The sequence below is a fragment of the Pisolithus orientalis genome (genome assembly GCF_024613125.1).
Source record: "Pisolithus orientalis strain OTSU chromosome Unknown F5J12scaffold_1, whole genome shotgun sequence".
Lineage (NCBI taxonomy): Eukaryota > Fungi > Basidiomycota > Agaricomycetes > Boletales > Pisolithaceae > Pisolithus > Pisolithus orientalis.
The window spans coordinates 913,429-935,049 of NW_026260782.1; the positions used below are offsets into that span (position 1 = coordinate 913,429).

Genomic DNA, 21,621 nt, shown 5'->3' on the forward strand with positions numbered 1-21,621 from the left:
ATTTTTTAACAATTTCGCACTCAGGTGAAGAAAACTCGCGACTCCAACGAAACGATGATGGTGGATGAAGGTAAAGAAGAGCAATGCCACTCGTGGACAAATCACCGCCATGGGCATTTTTAGACTCCGATCGCAATCTGCCGAAGGTCCGCGCACCAACGCATTGCAGCACAACACCAGGGCCAGCGGAGCGACCTCAAGACTACCCACAATTGCAAAGTAAGTGTCCCCCGGCCGTGTCAGTACTGCAGACATGCAGGAACCCCCCTTGTTCTGTCCGCCTGATGGGTCGCGCATCCAGCAGACTGGGATGGATGTGATCGCCCGCTCTGGGATGCACTTCGAACTGACATGGTATCTTGCCAGATGCGTGACATCCTCAAGACCGAAGAGCTTGACATTCCTGAAGGCGTGACTGTCGAGATCAAGTCTCGTGTTATCAAGGTCACAGGTCCCCGTGGAACACTCACGAAAAACGTTCGCCATGTTGACATGGATATCCGGGCAGTCAAGGCTGGGAAGGACAAGATTAAAGTTACCCTGGCTGTCTGGAAAGGTGGCCGAAAGCATATTGCATGCTTGCGCACCATCAGAAGTCTTATTAACAACATGGTCATTGGGGTGACGAAGGCATGTCCAAATGTTGCGGGATAGACAACACAGTCTCACCTGACTCGTACAGGGTTTCCAATACAAAATGCGTGCCGTGTACGCGCACTTCCCCGTCAACTGTATTATCCAAGAACAAGGACAGTCATTGGAGATCCGTAATTTCCTCGGGGAGAAGGTAGTCTAGTCGTCTTTCGGAGAAGAGAAGGATTGCCTGACTCCTTGCACCAGACTGTTCGCCATGTCAAGATGTTGGATGGTGTTACGATATCAGAGTCCAAGGCTCAGAAAGACGAACTCATCCTCGAAGGCAACGATATCGAAAACGTCTCACAATCAGGTAATTGTCTTTTATTGCCCGTCACCAAGTCCCACTAATCCATGTCTCGCAGCTGCCTCTATCCAGGGTTCCTGCAGAGTACGGAACAAGGATATCCGTAAATTCTTGGATGGTATCTACGTGTCCGAACGGAGGACCATCATCCAAGATTAGATGTGAATGCCATGCTTTGCCACATGAAAATTCATACTATTGTCTTGATCTTCACCATGTACATGATCATGCATTTCATGCCTTCCCGTGCTCTCAGTTGTGTGATAAATTTACTATGAATGAGAGTTACACTGGGGTAACTAGGGAATGAATGGTATTCGAGTGCCAACTCGTCGTCTATATGCATGATAGTCCTCGGCAAAGAATTGGACTAATGCTCGTTCCTCAGCTGATTTAACAGGTTCAGAATTACGCGGGGTTCACTATGCCGATACACGTACCTCGAATTCTGCGAGAGAAAAACCGCCACAAAGTCATTGCAAAACCGATAAAGCAAACCGGATTTTGCAGCACCAGTTGGGTCCCCAAGGCCCAGTAGAAGAACCCTGCATACGAGGGGTGTCGGGACCACCTAATCAACAAAAGAAGAGGGTTGGTAAGGGTCAACTACAGATAGAAAAACTAGCTCCTACGAGTAAACTCCGTCTGTGACAAGCTTGTGCGACTCCCTCTTTCGGAATGCGACGGAGTGTGAGAAGTTAGTAGATGCATAAATCATTGCTGCTGTCCGCAGAATCTGACCGCTTAATGCGAGGGCGATTCCTTCTGGCGTTGGATATTTGAGCTATGTGAAGCAAGCAAAACGTACCAAGTTGGGATATGTAAGGAAACGTCTTCAAGGAAGGCTTGAAGTAGAGAGTGATGAGGTATTCCACTAACGCGCTGCCATTTGCAACATGATAGGTGGCACCATTGTCCAATAAAAAGGCTGGCACAGACGTATGTATACAGAGCATGGCAGATGGAGAAAAAGAACTCACAGTCTACACTACATTTGTCTCGGTTCCATCCTGCCGTTACTGCGAACTCACCCCAATGAAAGGCAGACCATGCAGCGAGGAAAAAGCCTAACTGGTATGTCGCCCACCAAGGGCAAACATGGCTACCAGAGAGGAATAGCGCTGTTCCAAGCGAGAAGAGGGCACCAAGTGCGAATGATATCGTAGATGCTGCCAGCGGCGTGTTTGGAATGTTACCGTGAGGTTCTAGGTCGACTGGGATTGTATCCAAAAGGTGGCTGCGATTTGCACGTTGCCGTAGTCGCTCGTCAAAGCTGTCTGGCTCCGTCATGACGGTAGTAGGTGGACCAAAGTGTCATGTTGCAACAGGCAAATAATAGTACTGTAGCGCTATTTAGGTTTATTGTATGTCTTATTACCCTGCGTGCCACGCATTATTCTTTCTTGAAAACGTCCACTGGCATCTCCAATCCACCACGAATAACGGCTTTGAGACTGATACGAAGCACGTTGCGGTCCCAGTAGGGTTATGATACATTCTTTCTACGCTTTGCGATGTAACAGAATCGCCTCTCGGAGGCTCGTCTCCATTGCGCGAGGTTTCGCCTCCGAGCCTCATGACGAACCTTCGGGCATCAGGAATATGGCATTGGTCGCTCATATTGGTATGAACACCCACTTTTCATTCTGTTACGAGCTCACGGGTTTCAGATTCGGGAAAAACTACTCTAACCGAGTCTATTCTACATAAATCCTCTTACATATCATCCCCCGGTTCGGTCGATACCGGAAGTACCATCACCGATTTCCTGCCTGCTGAGAGGGAGCGAGGAATAACGATACAATCCGCAAGCGTACCGGTCAAGTGGAAGCACTGGACCTTTAATCTTATTGACACGCCAGGCCACGCTGATTTTGGAATGGAAGTCGAAAGCGCGAGTCGCGTAGTTGACGGTGCGGTCGTATTGATCGATTCCGTAGAGGGCGTCGAAGCTCAGACTAAAGCTGTATGGGGACAGTTATCAAGGTAGGCGCGTGTTCGGCAACTCTGCTCACCTCCACTCCTCACATTCCTGCAGATACAACGTAACATCCAGATTAGTATTCGTGAATAAACTCGATCGGCCAGGAGCATCATTTAGAGCATCTTTAATATCACTAATTGCACATGGGCTTCACTCTAACCCACTGGCGGTCACCCTTCCTATCGCTTCCGTGAAACCCGATGACTACGCGCGCGCTGAACCGGGAATTGTAGGTCTCATAGATCTCGTCAAATGGCAGTTATGGGAGTGGGCCGTGGACGGCGAATGCAGGGTCCATTCCCTCCCGCTATCTCTAGACTCGGTTGATCTAGCTAGATTACTGCCGAAAGAACACCCCGTCATTCCTCATTTAATACCTGCACGTGTGGCACTCCTAGAGAATCTTGCAATGTTTTCCGAGGAACTCATGGACAAGTTACTGGCGCTTCCTTCTGAACCGTCATCGTATCTCCAGATTCAACCCCAGGATATCATACCGCCCTTGCGCAGGGCTACCCTGAGGAACCAAGTCCTACCCGTCCTCTGCGGTTCCGCTTCGAAAGGCGTTGGAACGGAACTGGTAATGGACTACGTTGGGGAATTACTAGCAAGTCCTCTTGACGTGCGGATAGAAGATGAAGATGCGAATGGACCTTTACGCCTACTCGCATGGAAAGTCGCTTGGGACCAGCGTAAGGGATGGATGACGTTTGTACGCGTCTACTCAGGTATGCAGGATGTCATATTTATTTCGACATCGTAACTCATTATACAGGACGTCTGAGGAATCAAAGTGTGCTGTTCAACGTGAATACGGGGCAAAAGGAGAAAGTGTCCAAACTACTCCTGCTTTATGCATCCGAGGCCCAAGAAGTCGATTATCTTCCATACGGATCCGTAGGGGTCCTCCTGGGCCTGCGCTTCACTCGGACTGGTGATACGTTGGTGTCCGGGCGGGGACAAGGAAAAATTGCCACCACCCAGTCGATGCGGGGTGTTGTTCTTCCACCTGCTGTTATGTCGGTCTCCGTAATGCCAAATTCCCACTCTGACCTGGAGCCAGTCCAGGAGGCCATACAAGCATTGATTCGAACGGATCCGTCGGTGCGCATGGACGTTCAGGATGGTCAGATCCTTATTCACGCACTTGGGGCTTTACATTTGGAAATCATCGAGGGTCGACTGAGGGAAGAGTGGCGAGCAGATTTCGAGTTTGGCAGACGCCAAGTAAGCTACCGAGAGTCAGTCGACTCGAATATGTCTTCGGACCTTCAAGAGTGGTCTACCGAGGTTTCAGGTAAAGTCGTCACAGCCAGAGTTTCCTTGTCAATCTCGCCGCTCGCGGCGGGCGAGCAGGGCGATCCAGCATTTGAAGGAAACCTAGTACTTGACAACAAGGGTAACCCTTTGATCGCACCGGATGCGTCTCCCAACCAACTTCACCCACTAACAAATTTGGCTCGTGGAATCTCAAGTGCACTCTCCAGCTCTCCCCACACTTTGCTTCCATATTCGCACGTCAAGGTTCAGATAATGGCATTCAATTTACCACGAGACGCCCCTTCATCTATACTCGCTGGCGCGAGTTCTGCTATTATGAGAAATATCCTAAAACGTGCAAGAATGGGACCCATCTTAGAGCCCTACATCAAGTTGAGGATCTCTGTACACGAAGATACCATTGGTAAAGTTGTCAAGGACATCATGGACAGTGGAGGGGAGGTTTTGGATCTTGCCTCCGACACAACCGCCGTCGGGAACGAAGGTGGAGCGGGTCGATGGAACGCAGACACGACATACATCCCGCCTGTGGAATTATCACCCTCATCTGCGTCCTCCGCTCTCATCGCGGGCATCCCTCGCTCAAAGCTGACCGTCCACGCTGTGGCCCCTTTGAGCCAGATGCTAGATTACTCAACACGGTTACGGGCATTATCTGCAGGCCATGGTACTTTCAACATGACGAACGCCGGTTTTCGGGAGGTCTCAGAATCTCGCAAATCGGCAATTCTACGAGAACTCGGCCGCGCATAACATTCCCAGTGGCTGAACGCAATTCAAGATCACGAAAACTCCCGCACTTCGTCTGCATCCCCAAACAACACAGCTCCTTCCATATCATCGTCGTCCTCGGCGAAAGCCACAGTTGTATGACCTGTAGCGTTCAGTACTTGACTGAAATTCATGAGCGTATTACTGTCATAGCCATTGTCATCTGCCTGGCAAAAGTCAGCATCGAAGAGAGGCACTGGTAGACGTGCTCTGTTTAGGTCGGTCACTTCATCACATTCTGGAAGGAACAGCGGTGTCCGTCCTCTCTGCAACGAAATATCCTCGTCCGTGCCTGACCCAATGCTTGCTTCCGAGCGTGGTACCGCTGACACGGGTGGGATAGGCTGTAACGGGACAGTGGGGTGCTGTGAGGGCCAGGGTTCCACCACTACACAGAGACAATGACTGGAGATGTTGAGGGATTGATAGCTGAGCTTCAATATTGGCTTTGGCTTTTCCTCTTCCTCGTCTCCCTCCATAGTAAGATCGATTTCGGAGGCACCTAGTATCTCACACTGGGGAACATCTTCTGTCGATATGTCCACGTCTCCGCGATTCCCAACTGCTGTAGTCTCTCCAGCGACCTCTATGCTGGCTGATCGCTCAGTTAAGTCGAGCTCGTTGCGTGGCAACGATTCAGTGGTGTAGGCCGAACCCAATGGTTCACTAGAGTCTGCGTCGTCACCGCTGACAAGAACCTCGTCTCCCTCTTCGCGATATGCACCGGGGGTCGTGAGGCCCACCCTCTGCGAGAGCCGCGGTGCCATTTGGTGTAAACTGATACCATCATCTTCACCAGTCTCAGCAGGTGAACTTGGGAATTCACTTTCGACTCTGGTCTTCCGTCTTTTACGACTTCCCTGATCAGCACCCCTCCTCCTCTTCTGGTTTGCATGGCCTCCCTCTGAGACGACTTCAGGACGTGTCTGCAACCGAGCTGGCGCCGCGATGAATTGCCTCGACTGTGTTGACATATTCTCTCAACTCCAACCTGACATGGCTAAGATGTGGTACGTACTTTGATAACGACAGCATGAGGCTCGATCTTCCGAAAGAAATAAGCAAACTGATAAAAGTCTGGCTCAAACCAAGGACTTTTGATGAACGAGACCTTAATTAAATGGCAGTAGCAAGAGAACATACCGCCCCGGTGAACTTCAACCGTGCTCCTCTTCCCTGATGCAGCCCCAAGTCCGAAATGAGTGTCTCTTTCCGCCTGAAGTTTCGGAACAATCCTGCAAAGACTGGTCTGAACGATGCAAAAGATGCATGAGGAAGGACAAACAACGGTTGGAGATCGGACACGACGTGTTGTAACACCCTGTCTGACATCCAATCCAGGTGTTGGTCATCAAGGTAGACCTGTCCTAAGTTCAGTACGGAAAACACTATATCAGATCGGGTAGCCCACGTATAGCGGCAAGACGACGGTGGATGAAATACGCAAATAATAAGCATTTCTCGAGCGGAACGTCATTTCGGTGAGGTGTGAGCAGAACGAACGCAGGCACCTACTACATGACGTAATTTACAACGCGAAGACCAATACATCGTCTCACACAAGAAATGCATCCCCAAGGATGGCCAAAGTAATTCAACTGTTAGTAACTCTCCGCTCCCTCTTGGAAGCCCTCCAGAATCTATATCTCTGCCCTCACAGTTCATCAACCTTCACATCGGGGCCAGATATTATGGTTTTGATTACGCCTTTCCCATCGCTACCTTCTCCATGGCGAGTCGTCTCAAAGGCAAGGAGAGCATCTTGGAACGGAAACCTGACGGGCGGTCATTGGAAACCATACTTAATGATTGGAGACGAAGATTACCTGTGCGAAACCAAAGGCCTCAGGTCCACCTTTCCCTGTGCTACCAGAGAGATCGCGAGAGGATAATCACCGGCCTGGTAGGGAGCCGAATACAGCAGCTGCCAGAAAGGAGTGATGCGCAGTACCCACACCATATCTGAAGGAACCCTTCATAATCAACTGCTTAGACAACACTATATCAACGTTTATAGTGACCTCTGGTCGGCCCATTCCGACCTGCCGAATGACATTTACACCAAACACCACCTAGTCTTAGAAAATGTCCCACCTGTATATAAGTGCCTCCTGACTTGACTATTCTGATACCCGTCTGAATGGAAACTTCGGCCCCAGAGGCATCAACCACGAGATCAATGCCTTGAGCACCTTGTTCAGCGATATCGAGCTCAGCCTTCATCGCAGCAGCAGCTCGCTCGGAAAATTTGACATTTGTTTCACCTTGCTCTAGCGGTGGAGGCAGAAATGCGTCTGTGGCGGCATAGGATTTTGCAAACTCGAGTCGATGTGGGATAATATCGATAGCGATGATGCGAGACGCTCCGAAAGCTTTGGCAACAGCCATGCATAGGAGTCCAACTGGACCGCACCCAAAGACAGCAATAGACTGATTGGTCCTGAAATTTCCGAGCCTGACAACAGCGTGGACAGCTACAGACAAAGGTTCGATCTGGACAAGTGTACCGAGTTTCGCACAACAAGCATCGGCAAATTACATACCATGGCGCCGTCCTCAAGACTGAGTTCAGATGGTAAAGGGTAGACGAGGTCGCTGGGCACAGCATAATATCTCCCAAGTGTCCCATCAAAAGGCGGAGTAGCAGCAAATCTGATATTGGGGCAAAGCTTGACATTACGCGTGGTAGATCTGTCAGTAGGACCGAGGTCTTTCTACCGTACGAATGCTGAAATACCTCGTATCGTCCCTCCTTGCAGGCGCCACAAGTCCTGCAAGTAGCTCCAGGCTCGATAGCCACCCTATCTCCGGGCTTCAAATGGGAGACCAGCAGACCAACTGTGCAAGATATTGGTATAGCAGTCACAGGAGTCTTTCTAGGCGGGACATCACCTTTGGCGATAATGCCGGAGGACTCATGTCCTAGGACCTGAGGGCAGCATAAGTATGGTTGTGTAGGGCGGAAATACTTATACAAGAGAGAGAAATTGACCATGTCTTTGCCGCTTTCTAGGACATACTTGCCAATTCTACCGTGCACGAGATAGTGAACCTTGAGTCGAAGGATCGTCAATTATCTTGAATTGTAGAGACGAAGGTGCGTTCACTCACATCCGATCCGCAAATCCCTACGCCAATTGTGAGAGATATGTAGTAAACGTCAAATGGAAGGTCTTAGGCTCACCGGTTTTTTTCACCTCGACAAGGACGTCATGGGAACCGACTGTTCGACAGATCAGATTGCCCGAAGACACAAGTCAACCCCTGTTGGTAGGCAACTGCTCACTATCTGGGATCGGTCTCTGTTCAAATGCCACAGTGTCAACCTTCTTCAAGACGAACGATAAGTTGTCGGACATGATGTTGAGATGGATCCAGCAAGTGATCCAAGCGTGCAGACAGGGCTGAGAGAGCGGCGACAGAGATAATAACTCAATGGACTGCACTGCACGGTCCGGGCATGCCGCTGATTCCGACCAACGGTAGATAAGGAATGACGTGCACGTGGTTTCATTGAAGAACGATGTTGGACGATGCAATACAATCTAGGATTGTTGAAATCCAACTACTAAGTGCGGAAAGTTTCTACTGCCATGACTCCTGCCGAGCCCACAATGCAGAATCTCCGTAAAAGTCGTCCGCACGATGATGTGTCATCGGGCCGGACACGATGTAATCGCGACAACAACCCAAGGTCAAGTGGTACCTTCTTGTAGAAGTCTTGGATAAATATTGCTCTTTGGGCGCTGTTGAAGCGCAAGAAAAAGGAATCATGCGCTGTGGCGGGCCCAGCGAGCCGCGGCGACCATGTTCGCGAGGGAAGCTGAGAAGCGGTGACTCAGATGCCGCTGCCTAAGTGAAGGCAAAATTGCGTACCTTCGGTTTCCTTCCACCCACGAGTCTTCAGACCACAATCCTGCAAGCACTAGTCAGCACTGTCTCAGATAGCACCAAAAGAATAACCTACAGGGTTTACAAACATCAAGTCAGCAGGGATAATGGCCAGGGAGGCCTTAAGTCGCTCCTTAATCTCTTCTTCGCTAGGAACACGAGGAGAGTGGATGTCATAAACACCAGGACCGATCTGGTTAGAGTAGCCAAAGTGTTGGAATGTGTGCAGCAGCTTCATGTCACTCTTCGAAAACTCGATGGAAATAACATCGGCATCAAGGCGTTGAATGGATGGGAAGATATCATCGAAGTCCGAGTAGCAGAAGTGAGAGTGCGTCTGAGTGGCATCCGTGACACCAGCGGTTGCAAGTTTGAATGTGTCGACAGCCCATTCCAAGTATTCGTCCCAGTCGGCACGACGAAGCGGCAACTAAAACGAGGAAACCTTTAAAAACGGAACAAGAGTGAAACTAGGTACTACACTCACGCCTTCTCGAATGGCAGGTTCATCGACTTGGATGACACTAATACCAGCTTTCTCGAGATCGATGACCTCATCGCGGAGGGAGAGGGCTAGTTGCTGGGATTGCAACTTGCGCGAGACGTCATCGCGGGGGAACGACCAGTTAAGAATGGTGACAGGACCAGTAAGCATACCCTTCATTCGGTTATTCGTGAGACTTTGGGCATAGCTACTCCACTTGACGGTCATTGGGGCGGAGCGGCTAACATCTGAGACGATAATGGGGGGGCGGACGTATCTAAAAAAACAAAAGCTTCTCAGGCAGTGTCTTATGGGAATGTCAAGACTCCTCACCGAGACCCGTATGATTGCACCCAGGCATTCTGGGTGAAGACGAAGCCATTCAACTGCTCACCGAAGTACTGTACCATGTCATTCCGTTCTGGTTCGCCATGCACAAGAATGTCAAGACCGATTTTCTCCTGGAAACGGACCACTTCCTCGATCTCCTTCTTGATGAATTCCTCGTATTCAACCTCGGTAATTTCGCCCTTGCCGAGTTTAGCACGGGCATTGCGGATCTCCTTCGTTTGCTAGAACAGAAAATTAAGGTCTCGGTGAATGAGTAAGTCGAAACGATGTGCTTACAGGGAAAGAACCAATAGTTGTCGTAGGGAACTTGGGTAAATTGAGGTGCTTGTCTTGTATCTCCTTGCGAACGACGAATGGACTCTTCCGGTGGTACATATCGGATGTAATAGAAGCCACGCGCTTACGGACGGCATCATCTGACGTATGCTCGAACTCCCGGCGTTTGGAAATGGAAGCTATATTTGCCTCATACGCTGCGGCGATCTTCGGGTCTTGAGAGCCAGATAATAAGGCAGCAATAGTAGCAACCTCAGTAGCCTTTTCCAGGGCGAAAGAGAACCAATCCTTCTGCTCCCGTGTTAACTTCTTCTCCGAAGCCAGGGTAACTGGAGTATGCAGAAGCGAAGAAGACGTGGCAACTATGACACGGTCCTCGCCGAGAGCGGCGACAGCTTTCTGACCCTGCTTGAGGGCTGTGGCGAAGTCGCATTTCCAGATGTTGCGACCAGAAACAACACCAAGTGAGAGAACAATGCTTGTAGGTTTGATGGCCACAAGAACATCATCGAGTTGACCTGGAGCACGAACCAGATCGATGTGAAGGCCAGCTACGGGAAGCTTGGCGATAAAGTTGATGTTGGAATCAAGACGGGCAAAGTAGGTGGTCAAGACTATCTTGGGTGAAACAGGGGAAAGCTCAGCGAAAGCAGATGCGTATTGTTTGTCCAATCCAGCAGCCTTGTCAAGCACTAGTATGGGTTCATCAACCTGAACTGAGTCCACGCCCGCTGCCTTGAGCTCCGACAACAACTGCTTGTACACAGGGAGAAGCCTCGGCAGGAGCGAAATGGGCTGGAAGTCGGCAGGAGCTTCCTTGGCAGCCTTCCCGAGAACAAGGTATGAAATAGGTCCTAGAATAACAGGACGGGTGTTGATACCCAGACCCTTCGCCTCGTTGTACTCTTGGAGAGCTTTGTTGTAGAGCAATTTGAAATCGGTTTGCTCGGAAAGTTCAGGGACAACGTAGTGATAGTTGGAATCAAACCTGCACACAAATCAGCATAGTGGTTACAGCAGATGGCATGGACGTACCATTTTTTCATTTCGCAAGCGGGGACGTCAACGCCGGCTGCCTGACGACCACGGCCCATAGCAAAATAAACATCCAGAGGGGACAAACCAAGTCCAGTGTATCGCTTGGGGATGGCATTGAATGCTGCGGAATGATCGAGGACGTGATCATACAGCGAAAATTCACCGCTGACGAGATGGACGATCAGAGTCGACACATAAAGCGAAGTGACTGGACAAACCTAGGGATCAAATCGACATTTCTATTCTTCAAGTTTGTCCAACTGGCCTTTCTGACATCGGCAGCAGCCTTTGTAAGATCTTCCACAGAGGCCTTACCGGCCCAGTAGGCCTCGACGGCTTTTTTGATTTCGCGGTTCGCACCTAAGGATAACAGTGAGTAGGTTGACAAGGATCGGTAAGTATAGTATACCAATGCGAGGGAAGCCAAGAACGCTGGACAAAACCATTTCGTAGATGGAGGACGGGGGAAGAGAACGATGAAGCGAAACCCGCTTTTCTGGTGTGATCTTGTATTTTCTGGAGAATGCCTGCCCTGAGTTGACAAGTGGGTCACAATCAGATCTAATCGGCTCGTCCCATCAACTATCCCGAAACCTCTCATGGGCATGAGAAACTATTTTCATTCGTGATACAGTCAAATAGTACCGCATTTGTCTTCCCTTTCAAGACCTGAAACACACATCGTTCTCATTCTCGATTACCTTACCAACTTTGAAATAACAACCGTGTGGACAGGACCAGCTTCTCTGGTGAAATGTCCACCCATGGTATTGCGAATTAGCCCTTAAGGTGGAGATACGCGTGTGCCCACTCAGCTTCTGAACAATATGTAGCTCATGATACTCACACCAGGGCTCACCTTCATGAGTGTTGCATCCAAGTGACCGTGCTAGCCCACCATTGTCTTGACCTCAGAGGCTAGTCTGACACCTGTGTAATGGCGACGATCTCGATGAGCTCCATGGTCGGCGCCCCATCTCTCAAGTCACATCCAGGCATCTTGATCAAGGTGAACTTCGGGCCTTAGTATAGGGGGTATTCACAAGTCGGCCGTTGCGAATGTGAAGTTTTGCAACTCAGAAAGCGACCGGTCAACAAGTGCAATCTCGGTACACGATAATAATCATTTTGTACCCTGAGAATCCCGTGGAGACTTTTCAACACAAATCTTCGAAAAACCGGACGTTTGCTGCATCATGTTACATTTCAGGTGGTCGTTTCAAAAGTGGCAGTAGTAACGAAGATGAACAACTAGCAGATTAGAGTTATGTTGATATACTAGTCCTACATACCTAGGAACCGGAAGGAGCTGTGGTTGACCCTGAAGGGTCATCGCAGGAACTGTGGTCAATCTGAATGTACGTTAAGAGACCAGTGCACAAGTTATCTGTCGACACACTCACGCTCGAGTACAGAGGGCCTCTTGCTGCACCTTTCCCTCGACTAAAGACACTGAGTAACCTCGTGCGACCTCGTGAGTTATTGCTACTGGTGTCCCGCGTTATACCAACGGAGGTTTGCTCAGTGGTCACCTCCCCCTCTTTAGACAGGGGTAGTCCAGTCATACTTATGGTTGAAGCCTCAGAGCCTCCAGGGCGGGTACTTGACGACGACCTGCGAGGTCGCTTGCCTCTAACGGTATCATCTTTGGCAGTGTATTTACTCCTATTGGCGGGGTTAATGCTCGGTGACAACCGGGAGTCCGCTCGTGTTGCGCCTTTGGAAGCGATCAGTTTCGTCTTAGAGAAAAGCTCGCGGGCAACTGGGAGGACTGGTATGAGTGGCTGCTGAAAAGCCATCCGTACCCAACCTTTCCAGGTTAGGTCTGAAGGAATGAACTGGTCTACCAGTTCTTCAAACTATCTTGGAGTCAGAATATGCTGCTCAGTTTAGAAACAAGGGGACAGTTACACTCCAAGTCTGATTTCGGATTTCCAGAGCGTGAGTCCGAATACGTGCATCGCGACATTCAAAGGATTCGGCCTTCATGATACTCAATAAGAGCTCGAAGCTGTGTGGGAATTGAGCCGTTGATCAGGAGTACGGTAGGAAGACATACCTCGAAATCTTGACTAATATAAAGGTTTTTTGGGATGAGCGTGACTTCATCTCGACCGCGTCGTCTTTGCGGGGCTCCCCTCGGGTGTCTTTCCTGTCTCCGCGTGAGTTGTCACGGGAATCCGGTTCCAACTCCTGAACTCCGTGCAAAGAATGTGCAGATTCTGTTGCAGCACTACGCAAGTCTGTGAACGACCGAGACCCTCCTAGCTTTTTCCATGGAGTCAGTCCACCGGAGTCCAGAGACGTTCGCGGTTTCTGCAACAACCGAGGAGAGTCGAAGGATGTCCTAGTTGCACTCTGGCCCGAGACCTCCTCGTTCCCTTGGTGCGAATCATATGCTGCTTTTCTATCCCTCCCTCGCCGAGATGGCCATATATACTCCATAATACGCTGACCAAGACGAGCATCTAGCTGAAGCCGAATGGGATGAAAATCCACCTGGAACTTCTCGTAGATGGTAATGCCGCCAACAGGAGCTAATATTATCCAGTTGGCGTCCAGAAAAAGATCTCGCTACAATCAGAGTGAGCTTGGGGAAAGAACACAGCATCGGCATGCACCTTGTTTGACGAATGGTTAGAAGGTTCTTCATACTTCGATACAGTTTCCGTCCAAATAGCATGAGGAGAACCGTCGAAAGCCTGGAGGTCGCAAATCGTCAACCTGCTCACTGTTGAGCTGTCCTGTTTGCTTAGCCAAGTGAAGTCGATATTTTGCAAGGCCAGTTTAGCTAGGAGTTCCCGACGTTCATCGTTCATTCTCCAAGAGATTTCAGAAGAGGAGGCGCGCAGAAGTAAAGCGGACTTTTGATCAATGTTGTCATCTGTCTTGCTCTGAGCAAGTCGAATCGCATCAAATATTAAATTGAGTTCCTCCGCCAGTAGGTGCACATGAGCTTGAAGCTTTAGTATTTCTAACTTGGGCTCCGAACGATGGCCCTGCAGTTGGCGGACGACATCGTTGTACGTATCAATCGCACTCCTGAGACGGTTCTGGAGGTCAGTAACCACCTGGGCCGCCGATCTGAGGTCGGTGAAATCATAAGCGAAAAGGAGAGTCTCCAATTTTTCCAGGCGAGCCTTATGTGCAACATCGGAAAAGAGGACGAGATTCGTGATGATGTCGGATATAAATTGGAAGTGACGAGTGTCCGCTGAGACTGTGAACTGGGGAACACGAACCTCGACAAGGTCCTGGTTGCAAATTAGTACATTCCGATGCAAGTCTGCGACGAGCCTCACTGTTTCATCATAAAGATGCGTATGTCGCGAATTGCTCGGATGCTCTCCGTACACGCGATTGGATGGAGCGATTTTTGTGCGGAGACGAAGCCGATTAAACCGGTCGTAGCGACCTGTCGCATTGGTTTGAGGCACTATGCGATCAAATGCATCGCTTTCACATCTGTAATCTATCAAAACTTCGAGAGGCACCGGTCCGTCACCGTGCGAGTTTGCAAGAGTCGGGCAAAAAGTTTGAAGACCATCTAGCGACACGTAGTTTCTGGCGCGGATGAAGTGAGTAAAATTGGTTGTGAAGCTCTCTCCCTACCCACCTTGTGATAATAGTGCCACTCACAGCGTCTTCAAGGTTTGAGGCATCCATTATTTTAAACGACTGTAATTTTGCTTGAACGGCGGCAAGCACCACAGTAGATGCTTCCGCTATACCATTCGAAGACTCGGTATTCAGGAGGATAATCTGAGGCTTCAGCAGAAGGCAGAAGTGACTCTTGCGGAGGATGACACCTTCTTCCCAGCCATCGAGGGGGTTGACTTCAAGAGGCACGGGTGGAACCTCCGATTGGATATCCAGCGATGTGCTTCCCCGCTCCCTGGTTAGTATCCGCCGCAAAGCAGATGCCGCTGCTTGCGCTGCATTGACCGACGTCTTCATTTTGTCAGCATTTTGATCATTGGGACGCGGCATCAACGTCTCAGCCTGATCTCTTATGAATTTGACGGCTCTATTATGAGCAGTGAGAGGACGCAGGGTTAGAAAGTCGATCGCCTTACCGAGTTGCCATATGATATTCAAAACCACGACGCGCTCTCGAGCAGTTGTAGTATTGGATCAGCAGCTTCGGGCAGCCGTCAGTCCACCACACATTAGATGCATAATCAGGACTCACGTCGCGTACGGAATCGCACATGAAGAGACTAGGTGCATGGACTTGATAAACATTCTCAAAATCAGCCCACTCGCTTGCGGAAATCAAATCAGACGGCATGTAGTAATTCGAGAGGTTGCTCAATGCTGCCTCGGAAAGTTGGTCCATTTCCCGAAGATGAGCGACATACTCTCCAAGTAAGATGATCATTCTGTCTAATGCACGGTGTTTCTGGTGCATTTTGAACGATACGAACCACAGCTGTTCAGAAACCTAGGCACGTACCTCTACATTCTCTGTTGACCTCATTTCTTCCTGAAGCACAGAGATCCTTGCCTTCGCCAGGCTTATCTCTACTTGCGGGACGGCTGGATAGACATGAGTGGTCCAGAACGCAACGAAATCAGTGATCTTACAAGGTTCACAGCCAAGGAGGCAGATATGCGTGTCTTCATTACCAAACTTACTATTTTCTGCCTGGATTTCAGCGTGTTGCGAGTGCCTCTTGAAGTATGTCAACTTGGGGCACGAAAGAACCCGTAGCAATTGAACACGAGGCTGTTGCTGGGGAGACCAATCTGTCTCGACGAAGTCATCGTTGTCCATCCAGGAAGAGGGCATCTCAGAACTTGACGAAAGGGGTGCCTTGGGAGAGTTGTCTGGACCGGAAGACACAGGGACAGCCTGTTTAAGTGGCTCCGAAAAGGTAGCTTGCAGAACTCGAACATCGAGATCCTTCATTATGACCTCGGCAGCATAAAATGGCTTGTGGCGCACTACCTGGATGCTATCGGGGACCTTGCCGGGGGCGATGGTTTCTTGCTCTCGTTGGTGCAGATCTGCTTGAAGGAGGTTAACCTTGGCTTTCATACCCACGAAACATGTTGTCCCGTTGACCCAGGACTCTTTTGTGTCATCCAGGTATGTGTGAGTGATGAACACCTGCGGCAGCGATATCCGATATTTAATCGTTGCTAGATGACGCGAGAACTTGGGCGACATCTGCTTTTGAGGGTAGTACGACCCTTGCCTGATAGGCACCGCCAAGTCATCAAACAATCCCCACCACGACCAAAAGTTAGTGAACGCTTTAGGTGTCAGATGGAGGCTACTTGGTGGTGGAGTTGCTTCCGAATGACATAACCCCGATGCCAATGAAATAGAAAGATGCAGGAAGTCCGAACGGAATTGTTCATATGAATCTTGGCGGGCCTATAAAAATCAGCAACACACCAACTGATGAAAAAATAGCACTCACCTCAGCTACTGTCGCTTCCGATGCCCGAACAAGCTGAACGTCATAGTGAGGCCTAAAAGTAAACTTTCGACAGAATCGGTCGAAAGTAGAACCGGTACAAGTCTTGCACTCTGAACCGCATGTACGCTCAAATACGATCCCTACGCCAAATCTTACACCAGAACTGAGTTTGGCACATATTTTGACACAATCGCTCCTGGACACAAGGCGACCTTGTGTAAGCGCAGTAATACGCGGGGAGTCGAATCTGACTGCAGTTCAGTTAAGCACGAGAACCATGCAATATGTTGGCATACTTCGGGATGACGATTAACATCGCATCGCTGCTCACTTGCACAATCTCTCGCGCGTCGTTTTCGAAGCCTATATTGATGCGTGGCTTACCCTGCCAGCAAAATGCGAAGCCAGCCCCTTCATTTTCCAGTACGTATGGATTACGGCTGCCTAATCCGGCATTAAAATGGAGAATCATTATTGGCCTCCATGCTCACCTTTTAAATACAACCGTATTTCCTCTTTGAACCACACATGTATCCTCCAGTGGAAAACTAACCCCAGCTGGTAGACCCCGTTAGGACTGAAACGCTTTTAAAGTATGGTGGTCATGACTTCACCTTGTCCCAGAAACCCAGAGGGGAGGAAGGGTCTCGGGCTTCCGGTGTCAAACTCTCCAAAACTCTCACCACGTCCTGCAGTACTGGACTATAACTCACCCCCCATGCGAATGCAGTAGGACCATGCGCTGACACCTGTATCGACGGTTGTGCGTATGTCTTCACAGGCATAAGTGTTTTGGGTACTTTAAGCAACATTTGGGTATTATGAATAGGGAGTTCGTCGGAGTCATAGAAAGGGCAAGGAATCCATTCGACCGATGATTCGGGACCCAGTTCCTCCGCGACAACAAGGTCAGAATCGAAGAGAAATGTGCAGGAGTCATCACCATCAGACAGGGGAGGAATGTACAGCAGCGGTAAAGGATAGTCGCGCAATGACACCTGAAGTGATGCAAGAGCCAACGTCAGATGCATGGGAACAAGTAGGGAATACGAAGTCTGGTGCGGAACTCCGTTCCCCTGTTCGTGCAAGAAGTCATGAAGGCGTTGCAGAGAGAACGAAGGCTCATTAACGCGCAGACGCAGCCCGGAAATTATGACACGAATCAATGGCGGGACACGCTGGATATCTGCAGACCAGATTAAGTCTGGAACCTTCGTGGGACGTTTGAGCGGTATGGAACCATGAAGTAATTGGAAAACCGAATCCTCTTGAATAGCGCGCTCTCGGGACTGGCGCTGATGCCTCAACATCCAATCCATGGAATGAGCCATATCCAAGCGGCATCGCGCTTCCTGAAGAGTAATCGAATGGTTGCCATCGAAGTGGTAGTCGGAGTGTAGAGATTGGGGGTCACGGGAAGCTGAAATACCCGATACAATGGCTGAAGCCTTCGCATCGAATGCTTCTTCCCGACGGTGCCTCGACCTAGCTGCTTCTAAACCAACCCTGTAGTTGAAGCCCAGTTGACTTTCAAATGGATCGTCCGCAGCTTCCAGACAGAGCACTCTGCACGTGAACGCTATGTCTGGCACACGTTTTGCGTCCTCTGCGACAGGAACAGGCATTGGGGTGTACTTTCCCACCATCATCATATGCATCAGGTGCCGCATGGCCTTGACGGTGATGACTGTGGCCTGCGACAGCTCTGCAAGGACGTAGCCATAGGGAATGCGCACTCGCAGGCTATCCGTTGCAACGTTTACCTGATTCGACAAGGACTTCTTTAACGACAGCGTGCATCTATACATACGGCCCAATTCTTCCCACGAAGTCCCGTTGATTGCCCGTGCTTTCGGGGCTTCCACTGGAACCCATAAGAATAGGGAGTCAATATAGCCTTGATTCCCATCAGGATTGGTGGAGATGTCGATATGGTTGACGCGTGCTACAATCTTCTGATCCAGAAAGCTGAGGCGCGCACGAAAGACTTTCATTGTACCATTCAAAGTGACGCTTGTCGAAGGGCGCTGGGGAGATGGTGAAGACGACACACCCGTGCATTGCTTCAAACGTTGCAATGTCCGGAGAGCTGCGGATGCAGAATGCACCAGAGAAAGGTCAAAGAACAGAGTAAAGCTGTCTATAGTGAAAGACCCATCGCACCCTATACGAACTGGGGATGATGGCTGCACTGTGCACTTCATGTCGATACTAAAGTTCTGCATCGACACGATGCGTTTGGCATCCAGGATTGTATTATCCCTCTCCAGAATGAGAGGATCATCCATGGAAAATTGATCTGCTGCTGCTGAGCGAAGGTTCGTATTCCAAAGCATGAGTTTTCCAAATGCGACACCGCCAGTGGATGGGTTGGAAGCCCTCGCAGAGAGGATCGCTTCTCCAAGTCTGTTGGGAGGAAGAAATAACTTTTGTCGATCTTGTGACTCTGACCGAGAGTACGTCACAGAACGAATGTGGTCGGCTGCCACGGAGCAAAATTGAGAAGAGATACCGGTGCTGAAGGCGACCCCAAGAGTAAGGGCCTCGTCAGCGGTGGGATTAATGTCTGGCCCGGTCACGAAAAGTGCAGTTCGCGCAATCGCTAAGGACAAAGAGTACCCGGTCGGTAACGTTGGTGGTCCCCGCGAAGGTCTCGTGGAAAGGCGTGAAGACGGTAGTGACGACAGCAAAGTGCTCAGGATTTCGAGTCTTTTGGGATGCCACAGCTCAAACAGCGCAGCCTCAGTACGGCAATGCAGAGTGGTGAAGAAAGACCGAGTATTCAGTCTGGCCATGATCGGCTGGTCTTCATTGTGTAGCTCTCCAAAAGCCGTGAGAGTTCCATTTACCTCGACGGTTTCCAGGCAGAACACTGTATCACTGAGTGTAGACTCAGAACCCCATCTTGACATGCGCTTCCCAGTAGATTTGATAGAGTTGCAGCGCAACCGCAGGAACACGGGGTGTAACACGCAACGGAGAGGTATCGTCATACGTAGTGGAACGTAGTCTTGAGTAACATCGTAAGCACCTCGATGCGCGACAATTGACGGTCCTGAATAGAAGCTCGAGGTAGCATTGAGGATGATTCCGTTCGTATCCACTTCCATAATTATTGGCTCCTTCGATTGGGAAAGGCATTCCATCCGAGCAGAGATTGACCCAACTGCGAAGCTAAACACCACCTGTGGCACTGGTGACAGGATAGCAGGTAACAACGGTTGGTCATCCCATTGTGGCATATTCTCCGAAGACCTGCCACCTTCAAGCTGCATCAGAAGGTTGAGTTTGTCTGTAAGCAACAACGTAGCGATTTTGACGTCGAGAAGGACGCAAGCGGTCGCGCCTCCACGAAGCACTGGGTCTACTGGAGTTATTGCGGGCCAGTCGGCAATGCTGCCATGTACAGTGGTGGATCCGACGAATATAAGTGGGCGTTCTCCTCTTCTCCGAGTGGCAGTTTCCACCTTGAATAAGGAAATATCTTGCATAATCAACGAAGAGTGGTAAGCCGTCGAAAGTGGCGAACGTCTTCCCAGCCACGCATAATGAGCAGAGTGAGTAGTGGAATCACTGGGCTCAAACGAACAAGATGAGCCTCGTGCAACAAGTTGGTAATGGCCACCCCCGAGGATCTTTGAAACTGTAATAGAGCCTAAACTAATTTCCACACTTCGCACAAGCTCCACTGGCTAGACCACGGGGTAAGAAAGGGGCAGATTGGCAAAAGCGTATCGTCCTCACTAGTGATGTCCGTTTCTCTCGTTTTTCCACCTGCGATCCGGCATACTCAGAATTCAGTGACATCTACCAATGGTCAGCACTGCTACTGATGCCGCAATGTAAAACTCACTGCACTAAAAGGGGTCCTTACCCAAGGGGAAACAATAAGGCCAGTAGCTGAGCCGGGCGAGCAAGGGGCTTCTTCTGCTTGAGAAATAGGCAACGTCGATAATATAGCCTGTATGGCATCAACGTTGATCTGAATCCCGCCCACTTTGATATGGCTCTGCAAGCTACTTGGCTCAACCGTACCGGTCCTCGGGCTAAAACGCGCAGATCCAGCGATAAAGATAGGGCTTGAGATGCACACCAGTAGTTCCTTCTTGCCGTGACCTAGAGGGAATGTCAGTAGTGAGTGACGTCAAATATCCGAGACTGACCAAAACTAGAACTTTCAATACCTCCGGCGACAAGGTCAAACGCCATCGATCCTGTTGTTAAACCCAGGGTGTGATCCCATGTTCGAGTCCATGTTCTTTGAAAATTATTGACCAAACGAGACTTCCACGCGCCCATTGCAAGGGCCCTGGCATTCAACGTCTGATACCCTTCAGACTGGTGAGGCTCCTCAACGCGCCGGCCCTGGGAGCTTTGAGTAAAGGACACGTGGCCCTTGAGTACCACGTTCTCTGCACAGATACACATCTCTGGAACGGAGTTGAACGACACTGTTGCCCTGTCGACCTCCAGTTGGAGTGTTTCCGTAAGCCTAGGAATCAGGAGGATGAACTGGCGAAGGATGGAAGTCACGATTAGTCGACTTGCGGGGCGGATCATTGGATCGAACACAGAGTAAAGGTTGGATACTATAGACCAAATATACAGCGCCAGCGGCGAGGGCGAAAAACCGGTGAGAGCGAGTCCCCGTCTGTGTTTTGAGCGTGGATTCGCCTGAGGCGCTCTGACTGCATCAACCTCAAGCTTAAAGCCTTCAATTCTGAAGCATAGCCCCTTGGACGTCCCATCTCTGGATGGACTATAAGTATAGGCGAAGCGGTCGATATGCCAAGTTTTATTGCCTTTGCGGAAGTATAGACCGCGAATGGAACGCAAGCTGACGCTCCGAACTCGGATGTGGTTGGAAAAGCGCGTGAGGACGAACGGTGCAAGATACGCACGGATGAAAGACAAGAACACCGCCAGTCCCAAGCACCAGGCGAAGATTGATATCCAGAAATATGGGTCTGGTGGACACAGAAGCGCACATGAGGCAACAACTAAACCACCAAGGACTAGCTTTGACTGCCCGGAGACCAACTGCGACGACAGCATGCCGGAAGCGATTCCGAGCACGAGGAGATAGTGCTTGGATCGGTAGAACGAATGATGTATTGGGGAGAGGAAGACGCTGAGGGCAGCGACTTAAATCTGATCCACTAACACTAGTAGG

The 21,621-nt window shown here is 50.0% G+C and overlaps 7 protein-coding genes across 7 annotated transcripts; 2 read left to right on the forward strand and 5 right to left on the reverse strand.

The window, feature by feature from the left end:
• The first annotated feature begins 128 nt into the window (after positions 1-128).
• F5J12DRAFT_791315 (ribosomal protein L6, alpha-beta domain-containing protein) lies at positions 129-1,194 on the forward strand. Its single transcript, XM_051743878.1, has 5 exons — positions 129-219; positions 367-630; positions 683-787; positions 841-949; positions 1,002-1,194. The coding sequence occupies exons 2-5, from the start codon at positions 367-369 to the stop codon at positions 1,100-1,102; spliced, it is 579 nt and encodes a 192-aa protein (XP_051605596.1). The 5' UTR covers positions 129-219; the 3' UTR covers positions 1,103-1,194.
• F5J12DRAFT_791317 (Isoprenylcysteine carboxyl methyltransferase family-domain-containing protein) lies at positions 1,195-2,268 on the reverse strand. Its single transcript, XM_051743879.1, has 5 exons — positions 1,924-2,268; positions 1,752-1,871; positions 1,576-1,705; positions 1,384-1,514; positions 1,195-1,331 (listed from the first exon to the last, which is right to left on the reverse strand). Exons 1-5 carry the CDS (start codon positions 2,231-2,233, stop codon positions 1,243-1,245), a joined length of 780 nt encoding a protein of 259 aa, XP_051605597.1. The 5' UTR covers positions 2,234-2,268; the 3' UTR covers positions 1,195-1,242.
• Positions 2,269-2,304: 36 nt separating this feature from the next.
• Positions 2,305-4,976, forward strand: F5J12DRAFT_13349 (P-loop containing nucleoside triphosphate hydrolase protein). The gene is made up of 4 exons (XM_051738092.1): positions 2,305-2,567; positions 2,614-2,929; positions 2,982-3,655; positions 3,703-4,976. Exons 1-4 carry the CDS (start codon positions 2,432-2,434, stop codon positions 4,959-4,961), a joined length of 2,385 nt encoding a protein of 794 aa, XP_051605598.1. The 5' UTR covers positions 2,305-2,431; the 3' UTR covers positions 4,962-4,976.
• F5J12DRAFT_13240 (uncharacterized protein) lies at positions 4,976-6,544 on the reverse strand. The gene is made up of 5 exons (XM_051738087.1): positions 6,391-6,544; positions 6,265-6,341; positions 6,123-6,214; positions 5,998-6,056; positions 4,976-5,941 (listed from the first exon to the last, which is right to left on the reverse strand). Exons 1-5 carry the CDS (start codon positions 6,454-6,456, stop codon positions 4,991-4,993), a joined length of 1,245 nt encoding a protein of 414 aa, XP_051605599.1. The 5' UTR covers positions 6,457-6,544; the 3' UTR covers positions 4,976-4,990.
• A 4-nt stretch (positions 6,545-6,548) lies between these two features.
• Positions 6,549-8,460, reverse strand: F5J12DRAFT_13195 (xylitol dehydrogenase). The gene is made up of 11 exons (XM_051738085.1): positions 8,266-8,460; positions 8,164-8,202; positions 8,091-8,107; positions 7,972-8,031; positions 7,872-7,908; positions 7,717-7,817; positions 7,523-7,648; positions 7,074-7,472; positions 6,935-7,021; positions 6,806-6,879; positions 6,549-6,754 (listed from the first exon to the last, which is right to left on the reverse strand). The coding sequence occupies exons 1-11, from the start codon at positions 8,336-8,338 to the stop codon at positions 6,634-6,636; spliced, it is 1,134 nt and encodes a 377-aa protein (XP_051605600.1). The 5' UTR covers positions 8,339-8,460; the 3' UTR covers positions 6,549-6,633.
• A 1-nt stretch (position 8,461) lies between these two features.
• Positions 8,462-11,567, reverse strand: F5J12DRAFT_13286 (cobalamin-independent synthase). Its single transcript, XM_051738088.1, has 9 exons — positions 11,429-11,567; positions 11,238-11,379; positions 11,017-11,184; positions 9,982-10,969; positions 9,688-9,926; positions 9,358-9,631; positions 8,947-9,300; positions 8,856-8,895; positions 8,462-8,802 (listed from the first exon to the last, which is right to left on the reverse strand). The coding sequence occupies exons 1-9, from the start codon at positions 11,463-11,465 to the stop codon at positions 8,750-8,752; spliced, it is 2,295 nt and encodes a 764-aa protein (XP_051605601.1). The 5' UTR covers positions 11,466-11,567; the 3' UTR covers positions 8,462-8,749.
• A 575-nt stretch (positions 11,568-12,142) lies between these two features.
• Positions 12,143-21,602, reverse strand: F5J12DRAFT_917842 (golgi-body localization protein domain-containing protein; the record flags this gene model as incomplete). Its single annotated transcript, XM_051749205.1, has 18 exons — positions 20,612-21,602; positions 20,302-20,564; positions 20,193-20,255; positions 17,063-20,140; positions 16,940-17,006; positions 16,745-16,892; positions 16,449-16,695; positions 15,607-16,402; positions 15,476-15,558; positions 15,212-15,421; positions 15,096-15,160; positions 14,636-15,046; positions 14,322-14,583; positions 13,641-14,273; positions 13,079-13,593; positions 12,931-13,030; positions 12,423-12,878; positions 12,143-12,208 (listed from the first exon to the last, which is right to left on the reverse strand). The coding sequence occupies exons 1-18, from the start codon at positions 21,501-21,503 to the stop codon at positions 12,143-12,145; spliced, it is 8,355 nt and encodes a 2,784-aa protein (XP_051605602.1). The 5' UTR covers positions 21,504-21,602.
• Positions 21,603-21,621: the final 19 nt, after the last annotated feature.